Source organism: Myotis yumanensis, unplaced genomic scaffold (assembly GCF_028538775.1).
Source record: "Myotis yumanensis isolate MYYU_CA2020_CCGP unplaced genomic scaffold, mMyoYum1.0.hap1 SCAF_16, whole genome shotgun sequence".
Classification (NCBI taxonomy): Eukaryota; Metazoa; Chordata; class Mammalia; order Chiroptera; family Vespertilionidae; genus Myotis; species Myotis yumanensis.
In genome coordinates this window covers 30,376,667-30,404,175 of record NW_027223767.1, presented here as the reverse complement: position 1 = coordinate 30,404,175, position 27,509 = coordinate 30,376,667, and the positions used below count along the sequence as shown (strand labels likewise).

General features: G+C 42.1%; 1 protein-coding gene across 2 annotated transcripts in view; it reads right to left on the bottom strand.

Annotated features, from left to right (window-relative positions):
* The window catches only part of ACACA (acetyl-CoA carboxylase alpha), a 259,649-nt gene that overhangs the window by 39,624 nt on the left and 192,516 nt on the right, over positions 1-27,509 (bottom strand). For both annotated transcript variants that reach the window (XM_070393704.1, XM_070393705.1), the window contains 4 exons: positions 25,429-25,526; positions 20,264-20,384; positions 19,511-19,621; positions 7-150 (listed from right to left, as the gene is read on the bottom strand). In XM_070393704.1, the coding sequence (XP_070249805.1) occupies positions 7-150; positions 19,511-19,621; positions 20,264-20,384; positions 25,429-25,526 (474 nt within the window). The remainder of the gene's footprint in view (positions 1-6; positions 151-19,510; positions 19,622-20,263; positions 20,385-25,428; positions 25,527-27,509) is intronic.

Below are 27,509 nucleotides of genomic sequence, written 5' to 3'. Positions count from 1 at the left end.
GCTCACCTTAGGCATGTATGATAGCCAGTGCAGGATAGTGAAGACCCCCTCAAAGTCATCACAAACGGTGCTGTGGGTCACCCCATTGTTGTGCATGATCTGGATGCCACCGAGCTGGTTATTGGAGGTATATACTTCCCGCCCGAGGACCTGGAGAAACAAGCAAGAGACATTGGTCTTGACAGAAATAAAGGCCAAGTCTATTTTGTTATTCTCACTAAAAAGGGTTCTTTTCTCCCCAAGACAGAGATTCCAGCTTCCGTGGTTTGTTCGAAGGGACTATCTGGACCTTTGTCCTAAAAAGAAAACACAGAAAACAAAAAAGGATTTTAAACAAACACATATACTGTTGCAATTTAAAAACGAGCAAGCCTCTCCCTCTCTTTCTCCTAACTGCCAAAGATACGCACAGCATCCTTCACACTGAGCTGAAACCACAGCGGTGGGCGAGCCTGGGACCCGAGACAGCAGCTACCGCAGCATCTGCAGGCTGGCGGAGTTACTGTGCATGTACACAAAACAGGTAATGTGCCGGGCCTTCTGACAATCTTCAGTCACAAGTCTCAGTTAAAAGAGTGCTGTGAGGTTTAGATTCCCTTTTTTAAAGGATTACTTTTTCCCTTGTATTTTATTTTTAAAGCTGGTCTCGATACATAAGCCCTAAGGCTGGCAAAATCCTGAAGCATCTCATGATACAGACATGAACCCTCGAGTCTATAGTCCTTTGTGTGCTGGGTGCAGGGCAGTGATTTATACCCAAGCCCGCCTCCCTCCCTCTGTCCTTCCCTCCCAAGGTTCCTGGGAAGTCGGAGTCTCAATCCCAGGGGTATCCCTAGAGTTTAACCCTTGTGAGGTGGAAGGCAGGCACCTGCAATTGGAAACCACGAAGTTTCCGTTAAAGAAGAAAAAATATTCTTGAACTTGGAAATTGTAGGGTTTCTTTTTCTCTTGAAGATTGGTTAGTAATTCCTTTCAGGGAGGGAGCTTTTCTGACCCAGCGGATGGAAGCCAGGCAGCCTGATCACTGGCTATCGCAACTGCTGAGTGTTAGTAATTGCCAGTCATCTAGGGTAGCCCTGGAGAGCTCTAAACAGTTGTAGAGCGCTTACTGTATTTTACGTCTTCTTTCCCTCTCCCCTCCTCCTTTAGAAAATAACCACAACACAACATTTCTTCCTTTTATTCATTTCCAGCCTCTGGGGAGAACCTAATAAATGAAAGACCAGTAGGTTCTGTATATGCCCATTGTGCCCCCTCTGGTTAGGAGCTCCAAGAGGTTCCCCCGCCTGCTGGGTCAGCCCCTACATTAAGATTCCCCAAAGGCTGAGGAAGTTGGTGACCAAGTAATCACCTCAGTGTGACCCTGCTGGCCTCAGTTCCATTTAACTTCAGCAAGGAAGGGCGGAAGAAACTCTCCTTGAAAAGCATATGGAAAGCAAAATTGCTCTCAGATCGCTGCTTCCCTTGATAAGGAAGTGCAGAGAACAAGCCTTTGCAGGCAGCCCTGAGCTGAGCAACATGCCAGCAGCTCCTTTGAAGGAGCCCGGGGAACAGCGGAGGCCGTATCTGACCACTGGGCTCCCATCCTCCTCTCAGCCTGTCTTTAATCTCAGCCCAGGCCGGCGGCTCTTTTCTCATTCTCCTGCTGTCTCTTTCCATTTGCCCTCTCTCTGACTGATACACTGATCTCTCGGTCACTCGGCTTTCTGCTCCACTGAGTCCATATTACTAATAACACCTCCGCCACGGCCAGTTTACCTCATGAAGGCAGGAGCACATCATTACAAAATAAACTCATAACTTTGACATTCTAGCAAATACACGCCGTTTGTTATTTTTATGGCTTTAGTCTTTCTAACAGGCAGAGGGCATCACATACCTGTTTCATTTATATCTTTAAATGTGTACACATATGCACACATGTATCAGGAAATAAAACAGGACAAAAAAATCCAAACCAAAGCAAATATCCAAAGCAGGGAATGGATGGGGGAGACCCTGATGGACGCAGAAACCCTGTCACTCAGGGAGGCCATGCTCCGATCTGGCTCCGGTTTTATGGACGTCATAAACCTGATGGCCCACAACTGGTCCTTCTGGGACAGACCGCCTCTCTGCCAGAAGTCATTCGGTGTGATCAGCAGTATTTTTAATTATTAAAATAAAGCTGAAAGGGGGGGGGATAAAAAGGAGACACTGTGCTGACTGTGAATACCTGACATTCACCATCTCTGTTAGAAGCCAAGAACTTGCTGCCTGAGAGAGAGAGCTGAACCAGTTTCTACTGAGAATCACTATTTTTTTCCTATGAAACACTGCCTCTAGTGCTTGATAATCTCCAGCCACTTAGAATTTCTCCAAAATTAGTAATGGACCTACGAAGAACCCGCAAAGAGACCAGAGCACACCAAGAGCAGTACAGCCGATCAAACACACCTTCCTCAGACGTCCTGGCCCCGCCTTTCAAAGAAATAGAGCATCCATAACAGGGCTACTCCCAGAGGCTCTGCCACTTGCCCATTCTGCCCCATATTCTTACAAACTAATGGAGACAAACTGGGAAGGAACGAGAATTTAATAACTTCACATGTCTTCCCTTTACTCAGGTTCTGATGCTTTGTTCTGAAAAGGCAGCAGTACTTCTACACTTCCTCTCCTCTGGATTCAGAAAGAAAACTAACTGGAGCCAACCACAACCAAGAACATTATTTCTGGGCTAAACAAATGTTTTTCATGTTAGAAGATTCATTTAATTTTGGAATTAAAGAGAAAAAGAACAAGGTAGATAAACAGTGTATCCGAATGGCTCTCTCTGACCAGCCTTATCTTAGGAGGTCGGGGGTGGGGAGGGGAAGGACACAGAAATGAAACCTGCTTCACTAGCCACAAGCAATCATAGCTACTTAACAGTCGGTGAAGAGAGCGCCGTACCCTCCAGTTCATCTTCAATGACCGTATGTTTGGAGCACGCACCAGTAGAAGGAGGGCGCACACAATAGCTCCTGATTTATAGGGGTCATTGCTGACTCAAGTGGTTTTAATGATTTTAGGATACTTCAGAACAAAAGCTCCAACCAAAGAAGCAGAATCTGGGCTAGGACAAAACCCATTCTGCCTAACTCAGAAACGATCATGCTGGAACAGTAACACAAACCCCGATCCGCATCGAGGGAGACAAAGAAAGGAGCCCACATAGACAGAACCACTATTTTATTCCTCCATATGTTGCCCTACCAACCTTCTACAGAAAAATATGAGGTAAACAACTCTCATCACCATAATATTTTCATGAAGAAGATGCATTTCATTCATCAGTTTTTTCCAACTTTGACATATGCATTTCTATATAAGCTGCTGCTGTGTTTCATTCCCCAAATTATTTCTCTCACATTTTTCTACTGCATGACACAAACTTTTAATTTATCTGCCCAACAAGCATCAATAACCACTTAAGCACAGGAGCTATTCAGACAGAGGTGACTCTCCTGAGGCCACACCTTGCTGCTCCCCAGGTCTAAAGTGGAGAAGCAGTACCATGTAATATTAAAAACAGGCACCATCTGAAGAGAGCCCACGCCAGCACAACTGAATAAGGGCTGAGTCTGAGGGGAAAGAGGGTCTTCATCCCCCCTCAATATAAACTTAAGCCTCACCCAGCATTCATTAATTGGGGCTGGCAGACCTGAGAATTAAGGGCACCGCATAAAAGCCAGTGATTAGCAGAGGCACAATTGTTAAAGGCCCCACCAAAGATGCTATGTAGCCTTTAGAAATTCTGAGATACACAGGAAGTGCAAATGAATGCAGTCATACATGCATGCTAGGCCCCCGCAGCCCTTGCTGCTTATCTAGAGACACTGCAAACAGCTCGGGTTTACCATAGCTGACAGGCAATGGAAACAGTCTAATATACCGCCTGCTCTCTCCCTTAAATCCCTTTTTGGAGACCGAGATAAACACGTTCTTCCTTTCGCCGGTGCCCGCCTCCTGACTGAAGTGGCAGAGCACTGTGAAGTTTTGTGCAAATGAAATCACTATGTAATACTGAATGAGTGTAGTATTTACTTGTCAGGATATTTGTCAGCACAGACATCGAGATTTCCAAGTTTCACAGATGCAACTTAGTTCAGTTTTTTTAAAACATTGCTTTTGTCCTGATATACACATTATGCTGGGGACCCTCAGACTTATAGGCAAATATTTGCAATCATGTGCTTAAGATGTGAAAAATAATGATGCATATCGATGCAATAAAAAATGAAATCTACCACTGCTTTCCCCCTTTCTCCAATCTTTCCCCCTAGGTGGGTCAGGGCAATCTTCTATTTAAAGAAGCAGGGAGTACAAATTCTTCCTGCATCTGAGAATTAAGCTATGCAAGCTGGGTCCTTGCTGCAGTCCTTCTCATTAGGATATTTCCATTCTCAAGAGGATTTGAGAAGGGGTTTTGTAAATTTCCTGAGCAATCGTCATCACTGGACTTCATCCATGATTCCTGATATTAACGTCATTCTGGGATCTGCCAGATTATTCATAAAGGTTTGGCTAAGGCAGAAAGAGAGATAGATAGGAGAAAGCATACACGGGATCAGGGAGAAAGTGGTAAAACAGGGACAAAAGAAAGGAGGAAGGATGAGAGAGAGGAAAAGGGAGGGGGAGAGACAAGAGGACAGGGAAGAAAAAACGGCAATAGCTCATCTACTCCTGCTGCTAACACCCTCCTCCCTGACCTGAGAGAACTACATTTTTAAAAGCTGACAAGTAATTCAATCTCCAATTAACAATTTTAAGTGGTGCAGCACATATTACTGTGTAAATGTTTCTCCAGGAATATATCCAAGGGTGAATGGAATTAAATCTCTAGGGAGACAGGACCAGCGCCTATGTGACCCAGAATATTTGGAGAGTTTCAAGATACAGTCTCTTAATACACAGACTCAGAGTTATAATTTCTCCTCCTCTCCTTTATTGCCACTGGCAAACTCGAGTGCTGGTTGGCAGTGATAGGCTAGGGTTGAGGATAGACAAGGGGCACTGTGACACAGTGCTGGCACAGGATGGGAAAGCCTCTAACTTGAGATGGATTCAAGACTATCCACTGCAAGACCAAACATCTCTCTGTAAAAAGCAAAGTTATGAAGTGATCAGGCTGGCTGATGGATAAATTAGAGGAAAGGGACTGTGCTACCTGCGGTAAGAAAAGATAGTCAGCAAAAAAAGAGACTGAGGTAAAGGCCTGACATAACACTGGAAGACCTGTTTACTGAGGTATAGCGAGAGCAGAGGGATGAGCTAGATGGCAGAAGGATGATACGGATTTGAAGGTGGACTGGGTGAGGAACAGAGACTCATTCTGAACGTAATGGTGGTAGAAAAGAGCCACATGACAGTCTGTCAAATACACCAGAGAAGGCATAGGCTTCCGGAGCAAACACTGACTTCCAGAGAAATCACTCATTGCAGGGATCCATCAACTGTCCATTTAGCTACAAACTAGAACATACTGACAATAAGTTACTTCCAAATATGGAAATTTTTAAAAGTCTGGTTTATTGAGGTACAATTTACATACAGGAAAATCATCTTTTAGGTGTACAATTCTATGAATTATGACAAAAACACAGTCATAGAACCACCACCACAGCACATCAAAAGTTTTCATCCCCAAAAGTTCCCTCATCTCCTTTGCAATCGATTTCCTTCCCTCACACATACCAGTCATGGATCTGCTTTCTGTTGTAACAGTTTTGCCTCTTCTAGGTTATATAAAATGGAGTCACACAGTATGTAGCCTTCTGAGCATGCTTCTTTCAGTTAATAAAACGCATCTGGGATTCATTCATGCTGATGTTGGCATCAGTAGCTCCTTTTTACTGCAGAGTAGTATCAATTTTATGGAAATACCATAACTTGTTTATCTCTTTGCCTATTGGTGGACATTTGGGTGTCCAGTTTTTGGCAATCCTATCCAATAAGAGTAATATGCAAATTAACCATCACTCCATCACAAAGATGGTGACGGCCATGGAGCTGAAGCGAGGAGGAGGCTTGAGTTGCTCCCGGTGATGGAGGAAGTCAAGCTTCCCGCCTGCCCTGGCCGGCACTGGGCTCCGCTCAAGGCTACAAAGTTTCCTTATAGAAGATAAATAAATCCCAGATACCTGCTTCCAGCCGGCAGTGGCCTCTACTCAAGGAGGGGCTGGGAGCCTGGGTTGCCAGGAGCAACCCAGCTGACCTGGGCTCTGCTCAAGGCTACAAAGTTTCAATTGTAGAAGATAAATCTCAGGAAAAAAAAGAAAAAGATAAAAAGGAGAGGTTGGGAGCTTGGGTCGCCCGGAGGGGGTGGGGGGGCGTGGCCAGCCTGAAAACAGCCCTCAGCCCCTCACCCAGGCTGGCCAGATACCCCAGTAGGGACCCCCACTCTGAAGGGGGTGTGGCCAGCCTGAAAACAGCCCTCAGCCCCTCACCCAGGCTGGCCAGGCAGCCCAGTGGGACCCCCACACTGATCTGGGACACCCTTCAGGGCAAACCAGCCGGCCCCCACCCGTGCACCTGGCCTCTATGCTATATAATAAAAGGGTAATATACAAATTGACCCTAACAGCAGAACAACTGGGAATGACTGGTCACTATGACACACACTGACCACCAGGGGGCAGACGCTCAATGCAGGAGCTGCCCCCTGGTGGTCAGTGCGCTCCCATAGGGGGAGCTCTGCTCAGCCACAAGCCAGGCTGACGGCTGCCAGCACAGCGGTGGTGGTGGGAGCCTCTCCTGCCTCCTCAGCAGCACTAAGGATGTCTGACTGCAGCTTAGGCCTGCACCCCGCTGGCAAGTGGACATTCCCCAAGGGCTCCCGGGCTGCCAGAGGGATGTCTGACTGCCAACTTAAGCCAGCAGGTGGACATCCCCCGAGGGGTCCCAGACTGTGAGAGAGCACAGGTCAGACTGAGGGACACCCCCCGAGTGCACAAATTTTTGTGCACTGGGCCTCTAGTTATGAATAAAGCTGCTATAGACATTCATGTATGGGTTTTTATGTGGATACTAGGGGCCCAGTGCACGAATTCACAGGCCCTGGCCTGTGGGATTGGGCTGAAACCAGCTCTCCGACATCCCCCGAGGGGTCCTGGATTGTGAGGGTACAGGCTAGGCCAAGGGACCCCACCGATGCACAACTGGGGCCGGGGAAGGATGTGGGAGGTGGACCAGCTGAGGAGGGAACCATGGGAGGGCTCCAGGGCATGTCCGGCCCATCTTGCTCAGTCCCGATTGGCCGGACCCCAGCAGCAAGCTAACCTACCAGTTGGAGCATCTGCCCACTGGTGGTCAGTGCATGTCATAGCGACCGGTTGAGCAGCCTTAGCATGTTATTAGCATATTACTCTTTGATTGGTTGAACGGATGACTGGACAACCGGACACTTAGCATATTAGGCTTTTATTATATAGGAAGACAGATTTTCATTTCTCTTGGGTAAACACCTATAAGTAGGACTGCTAGGTTGTATGGTAAATGTATAACTTTGTGTGTTTTTTTAAGCCAAACTTTTTCAAAGTGGCTGTACCATTTTGCATTCCCACCAATGTGGATGAGAGTTCCAGCTGTTCTGCATCCTCATCAATACTTAGTATTGTCAATTAAAAATTTTTATTTTAGTGGTATCTAATTGTGATTTTAATTTGTGTTTTCCTAATAACTGATGATAAACATATTTTTATGTACTGTTTTTTGTATTTTAAATTTATCTTTATTGTTGAAAGTATTATAGATGTCCCCCTTCCCCCTTCATTAACTCCACCCCCACCAAGCCTTCACCACACTATTGTCTGTGTCCATGGGTTATGCATATATGCATATAAGTTCTTTGGTTAACCTTTTCCTGCCTCCCCTTCCCTCTGAGATTCCATCTCCCTCACCCATCTGGCATCCAACAAAAAGTTCTCTGTATCTACGAGTCTGTTTCTGTTATACTTATTCATTTTGTAGATTCCATTGTTGACAGATATGTATTTATTGGCATTTTATTGTTCATATTTTTGATCTTCTTCAAGAAGACCCTTCAACATTTCATATAATATTGGTTTGGTGGTGATGAACTCCTTTAGCTTTTTCTTGTCTGGGAAGCTCTTCATATGTCCATCTATTCTAAATGATAGTTTTACAGGATAGAGTAATCTTGGTTGTACGTCTTTACTTTTCATCACTTTGTTTATTTCTTGCTACTCCCTTCTGGCCTGCATAGTTTCTTTTGAGAAATCAGCTGACAGTTATGGTAGCTCCCTTGTAGGTTACTGATTGCCTTTCGCTTGCCGCTTTTAAGATTCTGTCTTTAACCTTTGGCATTTTAATTATGATGTTTCTTGGTGTGGGCTTCTTTGGGTTCATCTTGTTTAAGACACTCTGTACTTCCTCTCTCATCTCCTTCTAGTACCCCTACAATACGAATGTTGTTAAATCTCCCAATGTTAGCAGGGTGACCATAGGTAGTTGGTGTCCTATGGAGCCCATTGGTACAGTCTCCCTGGTCATCCAAGTTGGATGCTCTATGGGTGTCCCTAATGTAAATTGTGTGTGCTCTCTTGCTATAGTTGAGCCTCGATTTCTGTTGAAATGTTAGTGGGTAGGACTGACTTGGGCTGACTGGTTGTGAGGAATGGCCATGACTACAATGAACAAACTATTGTGTGGGGGTTCACCCTATAGAGCAAGATTGTTTTAGTGGGGCTCTGGTGCCTGCTGAGTCCACCCTTTGGGTATGTACAGGCCAAGGTCAGTTGCTTCCTGTGTCAAGCCCAGAGCCACCTGGTAGGATCTATAAAGTGATCTTCATTTGATAGCTGCCTGTTATGGGCTTGGAGGTACCTGGAGAGTGGTTATGCTATGAACTGAGGCTGGCTGCTACTAGTGACAAGTTTGTGGCTGCTTAGCAAAAGGTACTGGGCATACCCAGGCCAGCCACTGCTTGTTTGGGGTTTGTGGACCTTCTCTTTTTACATCTGTCCCATGTTGTTCAAGAGTCAACTGTATCAGAGTTGTTCTGAGCTGCACAAATCTGACTAATCTATTGAGAAAATGCATATTTCATCAATGGGTCATACAGAAAAGAAGATATTTAAAACTTGATTATATGTCCCAATGCTCTTGACTTCTCATATTTGCATCTTATGCTATTGGTCAAATAAGGGTGGGTTCTTTTCTTTAATAACACCAATATTTCAATTTCTCTTATGTGCATACTATTTTAAAGGGTTTAAATTCCAGACACTGAAGCATTATTAAAATTAGGAACCAGTCAAGAATCAACCAGAATGAGGTATCATCTCACACCTGTCAGAATGGCTACCATCAACAAATGGCAAATGCTGGCAAGGATATGGAGACAAGGGAACCCTACTATGCTGTTGGTGGGAATGCAGACTGGTGCAGCCATTATGGAAAACAGTATGGAGTTGTTTTTCTGTTTGTTTTAATTTTTTAAAATATGTTTTTATTGATTTTAGAGAGGAAGGGAAAGGGAGAGAGAGAGATAGAAACATCAATGATGAGAGAGTATCATTGATTGGCTGCCTCCTGCACACCCCCTACTGGGGATCGAGCCCGCAACCCAGGCATGTGCCCTTGACCTGAATCGAACCCGGGACCCTTCAGTCCACAGGCTGATGCTCTATCCGCTGAGCCAAACCAGCTAGGGCCAGTATAGAGTTTCCTCAAAAAAATTAAATATGGAACTGCCATTTGACCCAGTAATCCCACTTCTAGGAATATATCCTAAGAAACCCGAAACACCAATTAGAAAGAATGTATGCAACCTTATGTTCATAGGAGCACAATTTACAATAGCTAAGATCTGGAAATAGTCCAAGTGCCCATCAGTAGATGAGTGGATAAAAAAGCTGTGATACATTTATACCATGGAATAGTATGCAGCAGTAAAAAAGAAGGATCTCTTACCCTTTGAGATAGCATGGAGACACCTGGAGAGTATTATGCTAAGCGAAATAAGCCAGTCAGAGAAAGACAAGTATCACATGATCTCATTCATATGTAGAATCTAATGAGCAAAGTAAACCGATGAACAAAATAGATCCAGAGACAGAAGCATAGAACAGATCGCAGAATCTCAGAGGGAAGATTGGGGAGTTTGAGTGGCTGGGAAGAGATCAACCAAAGAACTTGTATGCATATAGGGTGGTGAAGGCCTGGGGCAGGGGGCAGGGGGCAGGGTCAGGCTAGAAGGGGTCAATGTGGGGGGAAAAGGGGACATATGTAATACTTTCATCAATAAAGATTTAATTAAAAAGAAAAGAATCAACCAGAAAAAAACAAAAACTTGAAACCTGGGCATGGTAAACTTTAAGCTTCTCCTTTCACAATTCAACACACCGAACTGTGTACATTTTAGCTGATTAGACTGTGAAGATGGCCACTCTGAATGAAAGGGAACATAACTAGATTTGGATCCACGCATAGGGAACATACAGATGAAGAGCCAGAAGGCAGGTTTCTAAACAGTCTTGTTTCCACAGTCTTTATCATATTCACACAGCAGTCTGTGCACAGCCAGGGCCCAGGTCTGTCTTCCTTCTAGAAAAGACTGGAGTCCTTGCATTTCTAATCTACCAATGTGTGCAGTTCTTGCACTTTTAATTTATGAGTGTTTAGGGGGGATCTTTCTGACTTGGGAACATATTGGCTCGGTCTAATGCTTGGAGATTATTAAACTCGGAGCTATGCTCCACTATCAAGTCTACAGATCTTTTATTTAGAAGATATGGTGCTCTAAATGCACAAAGAGCTCCCTGTCACCTTCACATTAAAGCCCCTAGTGCCTGGTAAATGGAATTATATAGCTGTCATCTCCTTTCCCCAAAGTTTTAAGAGTACAATGGGCTCATTTTTTCACACTCCATCCCAGCTTCAGAACTAAGAGACCTACTTTGTATTGATTTAAGGTCTCAGAAATAAATAAACCTGCTTCACTGCTGTGATTCACAACAAATTCATGATACACTATTGCATGATATATTTCAAGCTCTTGCTCTGGCTCTCTTTTTCCTCTGGTGAGTGATGGGGGAGGTGGGAGGTAGTAGAAAGGTGGGAGGTAGTGGGGAGCTGCAAAGCTGACAGCCTGATGGTTATTGGAGATGGCTGCAGACTGCAAATTCAAGAACAGACACTGTTGGAGGAATATGGGTGTGTTGTTTGTTTTTTTTTTAACTGGGGGGCAGAGGTGAGAAGCTAATTTACTTGGGTTTCAGGCTGGGGTTGGGGGAAAAGAAAGGTTAAGGGGAGAAGGAATAGCAAAGCTTCAAGTGAACACTAATTTGCAAAGACAGAGCTATGAACATTTGTAGAAAGAGAGAAGGTGAAGAAGATCCAGCATAAGAAGGTATAACATATGACTGACAGGAAAATGAAGAAGATGAACCATTCTGCCTAAGGGGACATGTTCATAGTCCTAAGAGGGCACTTAGTTTGAGTTCAGAGACAATGTTTTATTAGGAGCAAAAAGTGTAGCGACCCTACATGCCACAAAACCTGTGAGGTAGAGGCACTTCATTCCAATACTCAGGAAGCAACACAATCCTGGAGGTTGGAATGGACACTCTGGAGGTAGGACAGAGATATTATGGAGGTCCACAAAGTGAGCAAGAGACTGCTCATTCTAACATTTCAGGTTGTGTGTGCCCTTAGAGCTTTAGAGCACCTCAGTCTACATCTTGTGACTGATTCCTGAAAGAAGTACCACCAAACCTTGAACCGATGAGTATTATGTACCTAAATATACAGCAGTCAAAAATACCTATCCTCCAATTGTGTATCACAGTAATTTTCAACCAGTGTGCTACAAGAATTTCTAAATCATGCAATACCTGACCATTTAGTTAGGTATTTCCCCTTAGATTGACCTCTTCCCCTTTAGATCGTCAAATTTTAAAAAAGATGAGAGTCAACACAACAATAGCCATCAGTGTGAATGAACTAAAATTAAACCTTTTTTATGGTGTCAGATCAGCCAAAAATATTGTGTTTGGTGGCCACAGAATTCTAGTGATTAGTTTATGTGTGCCATGAGATGAAAAAGGTTGAAAATCACTGGTGTATAAGGATCCTGACTTTCAAGAAGGCAGGCGATCGGAAAGCCTGATTATGCCACTGTGCATCAGTCCCCTAGGGTTCCACACAGTATTTTACTGTGGTGTTCAGTTTTAGCTGTTTCTCTTGTATTTGCTATTTTTTTTTAGAAATTTCATTTTAGCTGGCAAGTACATTATTTATAAATCCAGTTTCTTTTCTATCTTTGAATAGCATTTTCATCTTTACTACATTTGTTCTTGAGACAAGGCCAGACTCTGAAAGCAAAAGTACATGAGAAAGATTTGGGTTTCATTCAGTTCTACGTAGGTTAGACCATAAAACTGGGAGTTGTTTCCTTAATTTTGAACACTACGTTTTAAGAGGAATTAGTCTGCCTGTATAGAGAAAAAGCCTTTAGCTAAAAACAGGGAAGAACTTTATAGAGATCAAAGGGTCTGGCTCAAAAAGTACTGACCTTCCCTTCAGTTGAGTTTTTCAAGAATAATTAAATGAATATTTGACAATGGTATTACAGAGGATATACAAACAACAGTTCAGGGGCTGGACTTTTAGAGGATCCTCCACTCCCAACAATTATAACTCTATGGGCACTTGTCATCATGGACACCACCACCACCACATGGCATTTATTCTTCTGTAATATGGATAAAAAACAATATTTTTAAATTGTAAAACCATTATACTTTACAACTTCTACTTCTAACCTCACTTGTATGTAATAATTTTACATATCACTAATATGTAATCTCACTAATATATAATATCCTAACATGCAGAAAATTTTTTACACCTCCTCCTCCAATCTATCCTCTCCCTGTCACAGCTTAACATGGTTCCCTGCCTACAAATCAATGTCCATCTTCACAGCATAACAGAATACTAGAAATTAAAGAGAATTTAAGGTTAATAGGTCCTCTGGTCTTCACCTTAAGGAAGAAAGATTTTACAGAGGAAATTGAGGTTCAAATAGATTAAAGCCCAACGTTGCTTTACAATGGAGGGAAATAATCTAAGGGTGTCCAACATGACCATTACTGAGTTTATGTCCAAGGCCCAGTAGGGCCTCAGAGCTTTCACTTCAACTAGAGGATCTGGACTGATACTTATTGCAGGTTTTCCAAGCCTAAACCATTAAACCTACTGGGGCTGTCTTAGAGAAGGAGAAGCGACTTCTACAATGGAGCTCTAAATGATGAATCCATCCTGCAATTTCCCCAAACCAGAGAGCTCGGGATCAGGCTGCTGACAGATTATGAGTCACTAATTGAGTCACACATACTTGATACAGTTTTCTACCAAACTTGAGAAATATCAAGTAAAAAACAAACAAAACCCCAACAACAGGGCCAGATTTGCCCATATTTTATCTGTGTGTGTGTGTGTGTGTTGCGGGGGGAGTGAGGGAAGAGCTTGAAAACTAAGGAGATGTTCTCACTGCAATTCTCTCTGAGAACTCATTCATAATGCTACAGCAGGGCTCACTGAGAAAGGAAGCGCAAATGCCCTCTTTAGAAAAGGAGAGTGATCCCATCTGGAGCTTCGGGAGTACAGGGACTGTCCATCGTGAAAATAGGTAGTTAGGGACTTTTAAAAATGCAAATTGCTGGACTGATCCTTAGAGTGATTATGGGCTATTGTACCAACAAGTCCTTGGGGACTCTTGTAGACAGATGACTGACACATATACTACCCTATCAGGACTGAACATGGTGCCTCTCATGTTAATGTCTTTCCAAAGTGCGGTGATTGTCTTTAGATAACATCTATTGGGAAAGTCAATACATGAATGTACTGGTACAGTGAGGACTGACATCTAACATTCTCTTAAAGGAATGTTTGCTTTCAAAGGATCAGAAAGTATAGAGAATGTTGTGTTTGTATTTTCTTTCCTGGGCCTGGATAATGAGTTGCAATGATAAAGGACCCTAAATGCATCCCAGGGAAGACCACAGTGCTAGTGATTCACCTACATTAACTCATTTAATCCTCAAAAGAACCTGGTAGATGGTACTACTGTTATCAACATTTTACAGTTAATACAACTGTGACCCGAAAAGGTTAAGTAGATTGTCCGAGGTCACACAACTACTAGGTGGTAGAGCCAGGAATTAAACCTGGTAGTTTGGCTCTAGAGTCCATGTTTTAATCATGCCACCTCCTTAAGTTATGTGAAAGTTACAATGCTGCCTCATACGAGGGCTAAAGCTCCCCTTCCCTTCTTGAGCTTCCATGACTCTTACGATGTGTGTCACAGAGTCATGGTGAATATGCAGAATGTACAGTATAGGCCCCTGGTGCTACGAGCTCATGGGAGGATCTCTGACACTGTACCCAATAGTCAGCAACTTCACATTGCATATTGGGAAGATACATTATAATATGTATCTACCAGCCTCACATATAGTCCTAGCCACACCCATCATATACTTTCTTTTTCCCTAGCAGATGGAGCAGAAATAGGGGCCTGATTTTGCTAAGGGGATGAGATTATGGGATGTTTCCCCCCTAAATCAGAAGCTTTAAAATGCTTATCACAAGGAAGTCACAAATCAAACCTCCTGAATGATCTATAACCCATCTATCATAGCCATTGGCACAGGCCTTACTTCCATAGACAGTTACTGTCCAGAGGACAAGCCATAAACTGCAAATTCTGATTTCTCTGTGTACAGAGAGAGCTCTCACCAAGTCCGAGGCAATGGGCTGAGAACTAGAAGGTTCTAGTCTACATCAGTGCCCCTTACAATACGAGGTCCTTCCAGCCTTATCTACCACCTGAAATTGTGTTTAACATACTAAACAGAAACGGAGAGGAGGAGTTGTGGGGAAAGAGAAGTAAATTGGAAAGTTACTGCCAGTGGCACCTGACTCTACAAATTGTCTCAGCCCCTTACAGGTCTATCACCAGTTCCCCAAGCACATAGGTCACTGCCTCTGCCAGGCCAAGAAGGGTAGTTTGTCACATCCATCAAATCTGCCCTCACCCACTCAGCGAGGCATTTTGAGGAATCTGCCACTCACAGCCTACGGTTTGTAGAGCTGGGAACCGATGATCTACTACTTTGCGTGACATGGCATAGCAGGCCGTAGAAGCTTCTCTTATTTATGTCATCACTCTCATGACATTTGGACAAGAAGGAAAATGACCGGACTACCTTCTCGTTTCAGGCCTTATGGACACAAGGACTGAGCCCATTTTAATTGAAACTTGGGGACGTGAAGTTCATGTTCTGACGCTGATCCAGTTTCTGTCAATGGAAACAAGTCACTTTACCTCTTACTGTTTTAGCCTTCACCTATAAATGGCTCTGACACCACTAGCCCACCCAGAAGGTAGCAAGGAGCCAGACAGATGTTCTTGATTTTAAGTTTCCAATAAAGTCACCCAGACTGCCTTTAATCACCAGCCCACTGCCTGTAGTACAAATGTCAAATCTGCTTCTGCAGCACTCAAGAAAACCCAGATATTGTCTCTCTCCTCAACTTGGTAACATTTTACAAATAACTGCAGGCAACAAAGAGCAAGACAGACAGAAAAAGAGCATACATAAACACAGAGATCACAAGGGGAAAGGATAAAAATACAAATGTGGGAAGCACTTTCTGGTTTTAGAACAAAAGACACGGTGGCAAAACTTGGTGCTCGTGAATAAAACGTGTAAGTAAAACCACTGAAAGTAAAAGAACAGGAAACTATGGGAATATTCTTACTTTATATGCAGGTTACTCCTGTTGGCTACAAAAAAGAAATCCTTTAAAAAGGAAGTCTTTGGAAGCAAAAGGTAGGAAGGTCTAAACTAATTAAAACAGGTTGGCTAACGACGGGACACAACCATGTGTATACTGAGATGGAATGTAGCCATAAAAGCTGGACACATACATGCACTGTATTAAATTGGAAATGTGTGTGTCTCCAGCTTCATATCTATTAAAGGAATAAACAATTGACATGTTGCTGCGTTACGGGAATATGCTATGTGGACTGTCAATCCTTTCACCCTTTCTCTTCAGATTGAACATGTTAAGTCAAATCAGAGATGGGGTTTGAGGGGGGTGGGGATGGGGAGAAAAGCAGGGAGAAAGAAAGTTTTAAAAAAATATCTGCCTCAGCAAAAGTTTTCATTAAAATTTTAGACAAATGATCCCTGTGTCCTTCTCCCTTGCTGCCTGGGGCTCCATGCTATTTCTATGCAAATAACAACCTCGTGGTTTATATCTTATTATTTCCACCGGAGCTGCAGCGACATGACCTGAGATGTGTAAGGGGCGGGGGATGGGGCAGGGGGAGTTGGTGAGGGTGGGGAGAGAGAGAAAGAGAGAGGGGAAAAGGGAAAGAGAGAGATGGAGTGGGTGTTCACTCAAGTGTGAAAAAATATTGTCAGGGGTGAGCATCAAGAACAAAAAAATTGCAGGGATAACGTGTTTATTTCAGTCCCCCCACCCCTCATCTGCACCCCCCACCCATTTGCAAACCGGCACCTTTTAAAATTCATTGGGCATCAGGCGATCATGCACAATCCATCTGCTTTCACTTTATCATTTGCATTTCATGCCTCCTGGCTTTTGATGTGCTGATACTTTGATGCAGTCAGGAGACGCGCATTATCATTATTTCAATTTTCAAAGGGGTCAACGGGATCGGCACTTGCACACACAGATTTTTTCCCTACAACCTCTGCGCACCCTCTCCCTTCTTTTTCTTCACCCCAATGTTTAACATAAAGGATGAAGACTCAAAAAGGTGGGGGTCAAATGTTTTCCGTCTTAAAGCTTGCATATACCACGTATATTTCCACTTCACACAGTCACATACATACTACGAGCAAAATAGTTAAGGCTTAAGGAGGCTGGCTCTACAGTGCTTCAGACGCACACAAAGACGTCCTCACACATGGATACTCAGGGAGGCACACACAGAGAAAGAGGGATCTAGAAGCAAGATAGACACAAAGAGACAGAGAGACCAGCACTCACACGGGAAGAGACATGTACTTAAGTGACCTGCACACCCAGAGTCTGTGAGAGAGATTCTTACAGAAAGAAAGGCAAACAGAGATGTGGAAAGTCACCAGTGCACACAAAGACAGAGGAAGCAATCTGAGCATGTAGCTCCGTACAGTTTCCTTTCTCATGCCTGACAGGCAAAGGCAGTGATGGCGAGCCTATGACACGCGTGTCAGAGGTGACATGCAAACTCATTTTTTTGGTTGATTTTTCTTTGTTAAATGGCATTATATAAATATATAAAATAAATATATAAAATAAATATCAATATATAAAATAAAATAAATATATAAAATAAATATCAAAAATATAAATCTTTGTTTTACTATGGTTGCAAATATCAAAAAATTTCTATATGTGACACGGCACCAGAGTTAAGTTAGGGTTTTTCAAAATGCTGACATGCCGAGCTCAAAAGGTTCACCATCACTGGGCAAAGGGGCAGATAGGACATTTTTAATGAATCTGCATGAAATCGTGTGTCCTCCAGCAACATGACCCTATACTTAAGAGGCCACTGACATGAAAACAGAGACGCGGAAGGAGCAGGATTAGGCAACCTCTATAACTGATCATTCCCTTCAGCCACAAATGATCATGTCCTCCTGGAAATGAGCACTGTTGTTGAGCTACAGCTGCAGCTTCACTTGTCTTTTCTCCTGCAACTGGACTTCTCCTTTAACAAGCAGCCCCGTAGGCTAAGAAGATGGTAAATATAATGAATTTGTTTGGAACAATTTAACCAGATTTGAAGACAAAAATCCTTAAAGCTTTCTTAAAGGCACTCATGCCAGTTTTTAGCCATAAAAACAAAAAACGAGCAACAACACCCCAACAAAACTTTTGCTTTTTGTAATATTCTTTGTGTAAACATAGTATCAGGGAGAAAATAACAAACTCACTGAAATTAAGATACATTTCAGAAATTAGCTCTTTGTTGAGGCACGGAAACATTATGGAAATACAGGTGTCTTCTTTAAATTCTATTCTCACAAATAATGGAATCAACAACTCCCTTCAACATTCGTCAGTATTGTATCCTAAGAAAATATGCAAAAGAGCAACTTAAAAATGTAGAACATTTAGCAGTTTCTCCCACTGGAATTATTTCCTTCACTATTGGCAGTTCACAATCTTTGCCTTTCCGTGGAGAGAAAGGCAAGCCCAGAGAAGGACACATGAATGCAGAGAACAAGCTGATCACATCAAACCATTCTCCTCATTTCTGACATCAACAAAAGCTAACTGGACCAATGGAACTATCAACATTTTCTAAATGGGAGTGATAGGATAGGACACTTAATTCCTACTCTTCTACCTGAAGGTCAAGGCTTGATAAAAAGTTAGTGCATGTCTGGTAAATACACTATCCAATACAATTTAGCATGTGTGTAACTCCGCAAGCTCAATCACCAAACTACGTAAGAGAGAGGAAAAGGGAACTGAAATTGTAATGAGGGCCAGCACTTTATGCCAAGTACTAGGTACTTATGTTTTCTCATTTGATCTCCACAGTATTATTTAAAAATGTAAATTATCCTCCTTTGATAGATAAAGAAGTTGAGGAGCTGAGAGGTTATATGCGTTGTATAAGGTCAGCCAGCCAGTCCCAGACTATTACATATTCCTAGGCTCTGGAGAGAAAATAATTTTCCTATGCCTGCAAAGAAGTCAAATTACATTGTCCTTTGTATATTCAGGTATTCTTAGGTAGTAGTTTTCACTCTTACAAGAAGTGACCTCACCATACCTTTTTATATCCCCCTTGGGAAAAGCCCTAATGAGCTTAAACTGAAAAGGCACAAACTTTTCTTTTGAAGGGAAGATAAGCCTCTATGTTACACTCTTTCCCAGCAATCTTTCCATCCATCCACCCATCTTTCCATTCAATATTGTCCAAGTACTTCGTCTATGTACAAGGAACCATGTTACATGCCCTTTTTGAGAGGTACATTCACAGATTTCTCAACACATTAAAACTTGATATCCTCAACACATTCAGAGGAAGTTTCAGAGAACAGCTCTATGTCTGGACATAGATATCATTTCCCTTACTCATAGATGAGAAAAAGGGAGGGAGGGCAGATTGAAGCATTCAATTAATTCTCTTTCTAGAAAAACACTAGAATGTAAACTCTTTGGAGCAGTTTTATACCGTTTGTTCATTAACATATCCACAGGGCTTGAAACAGTGCTCAGCACATAGTAGATACTCAAAATATTTGTTGAATGAATGAATGAACAGGCAAGCAAGGCAATGGTTAGGGAAGATGGAAGGAAAGGTGAAAAGACAGACTGAGGAAGGCAGGCTTGCATGGCATCCTCCCAATCAGGATCCTGAATCAAGAATTTGCAGTAACCTTCAGACAGCTTCACGTACTTCTCCCAACCTCTAGAAACTTACTTTGTTGAGGGCCCCAGCTCCTGTCAGAATTAAGTGAGAATTTTCAACCTGGATGGTTCTCTGTCCCAGCCGGACAAGGTAAGCCCCAATTCCAATGGCCCGGCATGTAACCTTAAAAAAAAAAAAAATCTACAAGTCACATATTTATATCCCCTCCTAAGTTGTAAAAACTAAGGCACAGATATGTAAAACTCACATTAACAGGAAAAAAAAAAATACTGCTTTTATAAAGTTTGCTTAACACGTCAAGCACCCAGTCAGTCATGGGTGACTGACACTATACTTTCTGTCTGGAAGACAAAACAAACTGGGCGCTTAATGTGTTAATAACAATATTAAAAATAGAAATTTCCTGGTCAAGGAAAAGAAGATACAGAACTCATACAATGATTCAAATATTAGCCCCTTTATGTCTCATATTTTTGCCCATTTCACAAATGCTTGGCATTGATATTAGAGGTATGAACAAAGAAAGTAGTAAGAGGAGAAGAAATTTAAGCTGTTAAAACTCTGATAGAATATTTAGAGAAATAAATTAAACTAAAGGCTAAAAGTAGATATCAGGTCTATCTGAGAAATTCAATTGTTTACACTATCCTATCTTCCCATGATTATGTACAATTAAAATCAAATTGTAGATATAAAAACTTGAAGAAATGCTCTCATTTTGGACTGAACAGCAGGGATGGGGCAAAAAGAAATCCCAGCTACACAGTCAGCTCTTCAAAAATTTCACATTCAGGCAAGATTTACCAGGCTAATGGTGATGATCTCATCATAGGCCAATGAGGTTTCTCCAGCAATCATTCCAGAACCTCGAAGGTTCTCTGCTCCAAGTCCCTCTTCCTTCCCAATAATATCAGTTATCTTGTACCTATTGGATACAGACATGCCAAATTATGACGGTTTAACACAATAGCAACAATCTTTTAAAAGAATAATCACCATTAACAGGCTACTAAAAGCATACAGAAAGCATTTTGGAAGCTTATATATAACCTATAATCTTTATTCATATATCTTTCCTTCGTAGCTTGGTTCCTCTTTTGTCTAGATGCAATCCTATACAATAAAAGCCTAATATGCAAATTGTCCCTTCGATCAGGAGTTCAATTGCTTGCTATGACGTGCGCTGACCACCAGGGGGTGGCGTGGAACACAGCAGGAATCAGCAATGGGGCCTTGGCAGCGGGCAGCAGTGGAGGTGCTGCCAGCCCCAACGGGCCCCAACAAGAGTGGGACCGTGGCAAGATAGTGGACCAGGTGAGCAGGCGGCTCCAGGCCAAGGTGGGTGCAAGTGGGGCCCGATCACCCCACCGATTGCCCTGCAGATGGTGACGAGCGGCAGCGGCGGGAAATGGGGCCACCGCCCAGCTCCCAGTCACTGAGGGAGCTGGGCAGAGGCTGATGACTCAGGGGGAGGGGGGCGCACAGGGACCCAGGGGTCCCAGGGCCCAGAGGTCAGCTGGGACCTGCCTTTCCACACCAGCTGCTCACGCTTCGATTGCCGGCCAGGCCTAGGGACCACACCTGTGCATGAATTTTGTGCACCAGGCCTCTAGTATGGTATAAAATAAAGAGCAACATCTAGAATTAAGTAGATAGATTTATTTTTTTTAATTGTTTTATTGCTTAAAGTATTACTAAGTAGATAGATTTAAATCCCTGCTCTGACACACACATCAATGTGACTTTGGTGATAACAGTAATTTCTATAAAATGGGGAATGGGATAATAGTATCTACCTCTAAGAGTTGACACGAGTTAAATTAAAGCAACAAGGGGAGGGTTTGCCACATAGATGGCACTCAGATTTTAGAACAAATTTCTAGAAAAGATTTCTTAAAGGCAGAATCAATGCACATTTCTACAATAAGCAATAGCCATTAAATCATCAATTTTTGATAAATGTTACATAGGAACAAGAAAATCCAGAGGTGTAGTGAGAATGATAAGTCCAATTTCTAAAGTCAAAAATTCTCTCTCTTTCTAAGACAGGGATGAAGGGGAAAGTCAAGACAATGCACTCCTATCCCTACTCCTCTGTAAATATCAAGTGTATGCACAAAGGTTCCTGGCTACAGGCCTCTGGAGGGGCAGGTGGAATGTGTGTAGAAGTGAAATGCTGGCCAACTTGTCCAGAAAGCATCCTGTGGATCCAGAGGGAACCACTCATCTGTCTTCTTGGCAGGGGATTAGGAGTGATAACTGATAATGGGAAATGGGAGATGGGGAATGCAACTAATAAAAGAAAGGAAAAATACAAAGTTAGAAGTAGAGATGGGCATATATTATTTATTGTTCCATGTGTACCCAGAAGGCTTGGCACTGGGCATAGTTTTATAAATTGAAATAATAAATAAGTATCCCATAGTGGCTCTTAAACTACTTTTTTTTTTGCCCCCATATTTCTCTGCTCCCTTCTTTACTTCGAGCCCTCCATCAATTCCTTTTCTTTGCCTTTGCTATTGGTTTGTGACTTTGCATCTCTGCTTTCCAGTTTCCCTTGCCTTTCTATTTTTAGCTTCTCCCAAAAATTCTCCAATTCTTACTTTGGCTCTGTATCTAGACTCTAGCTTCTAGAGTTACATTACAGGTAAAGCTTATCTTCTTTAAGGAGTTAATGAGCCACATTAATTTGGCAGAGGGAAGAGGGAGATTATGTGTTCTTTTTATAAGGCTCACAAGCCATACAGTCACAAACACTCAAGGACCCAGTCAGCCTTCCTTGCAAAGCAGATCTTTTCCCTCCTAAGGACTGCACATTACTTCACAGGTGTTCATGATCTGTTAAGTGCACTCTTCTTCCATTGTATTACATGAAAAAGAGTGAAAATTTCCCACATTCTGCTCTATGATCTGAGTTTTCTATCATTGAGGCTACCATTCTTTAAAGTAGTACCAAATTTTAATCTATATAATAAAAGCCTAAGGGACTGTTATGGCAGAACGACCAGAACGACCAATCGCTATGATGCGCACTGACCACCAGGGGGCAGATGCTCAATGCAGGAGCTGCCCCCTGGTGGTCAGTGCGCTCCCACAGAGGGAGTGACGCTCAGCCAGAAGCCAGGCTCATGGCTGGCAGCACAGCAGCGGTGGCAGGAGAATCTCGACCTCTGCAGCAGTGCTAAGGAGCAGCAAGCCGAGCGGTAAGGAGCAGTGAGCAGGCAGGCAGTAAGGAGTGAGGGGTCCCAGACTGCTCGGGGGATGATTGACTGCTGACTTAGGCCCACTCCCCATGGCAGTTGGACATCCAGAGGGGCCCGGACTGTGAGAGGGCATAGGTGGGCTAAGGGACCGCCCTCTCTCCCCAGTGCATGAATTTTGTGCACCGGACCTCTAGTCTTATATAATAAAAGTGTAATATGCAAATAGACCAAATGGCAGAACCGAACAACCAATCAAAGCATAATATGCTAATTATATGCTAAGGCTGCTCAACCGCTTGCTATGACGTGCACTGATAACCAGGGGACAGTCAGCTGGTCGACCAGTCACTATAATGTGCACTGACCACCAGGGGGCAGATGCTCCAACCAGTAGGTTAGCTTGCTGCTGGGGTCTGGCCAATCGGGACTGAGCGAGATGGGCTAGACACACCCTGGGAGCACTCCCGCAGTCCCTCCCTGGCCTGATTGTGCACTGGTGGAGTCCCTCAGCCTGGCCTGCACCCTCTTGCAACCTGGGACCCCTTGGGGGATGTCGGAGAGCCAGTTTCAGCCCAATCCCACAGGCCACTCCCCTTGGGAGGGTGCCAGACACAGGGCTCATGGCTGGCAAGCACTGCTGTGGCAGCGCGAGCCTCTCCTGATCGGGACTGATTGGGCACAAGCCCGTGGCAGGCACAGTGGGGCCAGGATGAGCGGGAGTGGCAGGTAGGAGCTGCAGGCGGCATTGTACTGCGGGTTTTGGCCCGATCCCTGCAGGCCACCCAGAGGGACCCCACCCGTGCATGAATTCATGCACCAGACCTCTAGTGCTATAAAAATCTTTACATAGTGCAATACAATTAACAAAACACATTCATATATATCATTTTTGATCCTCACAACAATCCAGTGAGATAGGTAACACCATCTCCACTATTAAAGACAGTAACAGCAACAGTCAGGGTTTTTAACTGTTTAGTACAGGGGTCCTCAAACTTTTTAAACAGGGGGCCAGTTCACTGTCCCTCAGACCATTGGAGGGCCGGACTATAGTTTAAAAAAAAACTATGAACAAATTCCTATGCACACTGCACATATCTTATTTTGAAGTAAAAAAACAAAACGGGAACAAATACAATATTTGTATTTGCATGTGGCCCGCGGGCCGTAGTTTGAGGACCCCTGGCTTAGTATGTGCTCAGTGCTGTGCTAAGGGCTTTACATATATTAGTTTACTTGGCCTTCACCTTACAGATGAGGAAACTAAAGCTCAGAAAAGAAAAACAACTTGCTTTAACCAACTTCATTGGTAATAAAAAAAATACCAGTTAAAATGACAAATTGTTTATATGCCATTTTATTAATTAACAATAATTGATGTTGGCAAGGGTGGAGAAAAATTAAAGAGGAGAAACAAATAGTATTATAACCTACTGGTAGGAGTGCAATCTGAAATCATCAAAAAATATTTAAAATGGATATATTTTTAAACCAGTAATTCACTTTCAGAAATTAACCCAAAGGAAATAGAGATATTCCTAAAAGTTTATATAACAGAATGCTCAGCCCAGGGAGATTAACAGTTAAAGTTTGGAATAGTCTGAATGTTCATTTATGTTATATTCATTACAATGAAATACTATGAAACCATAAAATATCATATTCTCAAATATTTTTTTAATATACAAAAATTTTCCCAAAATAATTTTTAGTGAAAAGAACAAATTAACAAAAGTTTTCCTATTATAGCCCAATTATTAGGGGAAAAATACATATATAGAAAAGACAGCAAGAAAATACTGCACTTTAATAATTGTGTCTCTCGGCAAAATAAAAAAACAAACAAAATAGAAACAGACTCATTCATTGATAGAGAGTAGACTGATGATTGCCAGAGGAGAGAGGGGTTGGAGAGCTGGGTGAAAAAGGTGTAGGGATTAAGAACTACAAACTGGTAGTCACAAAACAGTCATGAGGATGTAAAAAAAGTACAGCATAAGGAACATAGTCAATAATATTGTAATAGCCCTGGCTGGTTTGGCTCAGTGGATAGAGCATCAGCCTGTGGACCAAAGAGTCCTGGGTTCGATTCTAGTCAAGAGCATGTACCTTGGTTGCAGGCTCCTCCTGGCCTGGGCCCTAGTTAGGGCTCCTGCAAGAGGCAACCAATCGATGTGTTTCTCTCACATCAGTGTTTCTCTCTGTCTTTTCCTCTCTCTTCCATTCTCTCTAAAAATCAATGGAAAAATATCCTCGGGTGAGGATTAACAAAAACAAACAAATAAAAAATAAATAAATAAAGGTGATTAAATGTTCATAAAAAAAATAATAATATTGTAATAACTATGTACAATACAAGGTGGGTACTTAAAATATCAGTGGGAGACCACTTTGTAAGATATATGATTTTTTAACTACTATGCTGTATGCCTAAAATTAATAAAAAATAATTTTGAATGTAAACTGTAATTAAAAAATAAATTTAAAAATATTGTGTCTCTAGGTAGGATTGTAGCTGATTTTATTTTTTATTCATAATTGTTTACATGTTCTGACTTTTATAAAATGAATAAATATTATAAATATAATTAAGGTTTTTCAGCTAATAAGTGGTAGACCTCAAATACAAACCTAAAACCTCTAAATATGTAACAAGCAATCTTCATTGCTCTTCAAGGTCATGAATAGTAGGACAGTAAGGAAAAAATAATCATGTTCTCCTTCCTTTAATCCAGGGCCAAATTATTCTGATACATATATACCTACCTGGATTCTCCTTCATCCTCCACATGTTCACAATGGACAGAGTTGAGAGCACTGACTCTCTTATAATCTTGAGGGGTCAGATATAAATATTTGTATCCCTGTGAAGCACAAATAGTTAACTCATTATCTGCCATTGTCACATAACCAGAAGACACAGCAAAGCATGCATAATGCAGCTTGTTCCAAAGCTAGCTTTAAATTGCCACATCACTTCTTAGAGTTACTGTCTAATAGATTACTAGCATAGACAGTTCTCCTTTGAAAGATGGAAGTGCCTATTTCTCCAGTCACTGACTGTCTGTCCTTGAAACAAGATGTCTTATAGCTACAATGCCAAGTGTATTACATTTATTTCATTTTCACTAGGGTTAAAAGGTCACTTTCTGATCTCTAGTGACACCTCTATTAAAGACATAAACACAAAATTAAAGAATTATGTGAATTACTATGTTTCACTTTCTCAAATCCATAATATCATAAAAATATAAATGGGTATGGGATAATTGAAAGAATCACAATATTGGATATTCAATATTAAAATCAGAAGTCTATGCAGTGCTAATAATCAGTAACCACTGAACTCAAGCCTTTTTCTTTTTTAAATAAACAACTCCTAATGCCAATTTACATTTTAAAAATTATACTAACATTTCATAATTGATTTACTTTTATACATACAAATATATACTCACATATAAAGTAGAGTTATATGATAGAGTGTTTAAGTGAATTAGTCACTCAGCCAAAAAAAAAGTAAACAGAGAAAAACATTTTAAATACTCTGAGAAATTATGCCCACCATTTAACTCAATGAATTAGAAGCTACATTTAGGCAGACACAGTGAGCATAATATGGAAGAGACATGAATCTGCCATTGATTTTGCATGACTTATGATGAGAACACTTTGTAGCACGGAGTGTCATTAATATGTCAGTCAGCATATATTTACTGAGTGCCTATTATGTGCAGGATAGGCACTGGAAAAACGGGAACGAACAAAACAGATAAAAATTTCTGGCCTTATGGAAATTATCTTCTAGTAAGAGAGAACACATACAACCTAAATAAGTAAAACATAGACTGTTAATGGGAATGATGTTTAAGAAAAAAATAAAACAGAAAATCACCAAAGTAGGCTTCATTGAAAGTGTCAGTTGAGCAAAGACCTGAAGAACGGAAGAAATGAGACATGAGGATATTGGGGGAGGGAGGGGAAACATTTTAAGCAGAAGGAACCACAAGTGCAAAAGTGCTGAGGCATGAGTGTGCCTAGCGGGTTCAAGGTAAGTATTTGTATGCTAAAGGGGTAGACCCAGTAGAGAGGGGGGAAAATGAGGGGTGGGGGGTGCGGTGGGCGGAGAAGGGGTTGGGAGGAGAAGTGTTGACCTACATCTTTAAGTTGGCAAGAAGAGAAAGGATCAAGTGAACAAGAGGAGGCATTGGCCTTAGATAGGAGCAGGGACCATTCTCCCAAAGTTCAGAGAGACAATGGAGAGTAAGGGCACAGCTGTCTTCAAACTGCTCCTTTTTTCAGTAAATTGGACAGCAAGGTCATCAGCTAAGAGTGAGGATGGGAGAAGAAGGTGTTAGAGGTTTGAGGAGAGAGAAGAAGATGCAAGACTATCATTGAAAAGGTTGGTAAACTTGAATGTAAAGACCAGTCAATAGCACTTTGTATTTTTCTCTATCAATGTTCAGCTAAGTGGGTTCAGGTATGGGAATAGGTGGAGAGAGCTGGATTTAAACAAGGGTTGTAAAGGCACAGGGTAAGCAGAATGAAGACAGAAGCAAAAAAACTGAGGGTGTAGGAAAGGTGGTACCTATAATGTGATTATAATAATTAACCTATGATTGACCTTAGAATTTAAGCTGGATAGAAATAAAATGAGAATGTAAGGAAGAAGTGAGTAACAGATGAAAGGTAGTAGGATTAATAGTTGTAGGTCCTGGTGGGTTCAAAGGATTGTTGGACTTGGGTACTAAAGAAAGTGAGCTGCAAAGATAGGATGGAGGAGTGGCAAAGAAAGGGAAGCTTGAAATCGAGATTATGCGAATGAGAGGCTAGGATGTCCCAGCAAC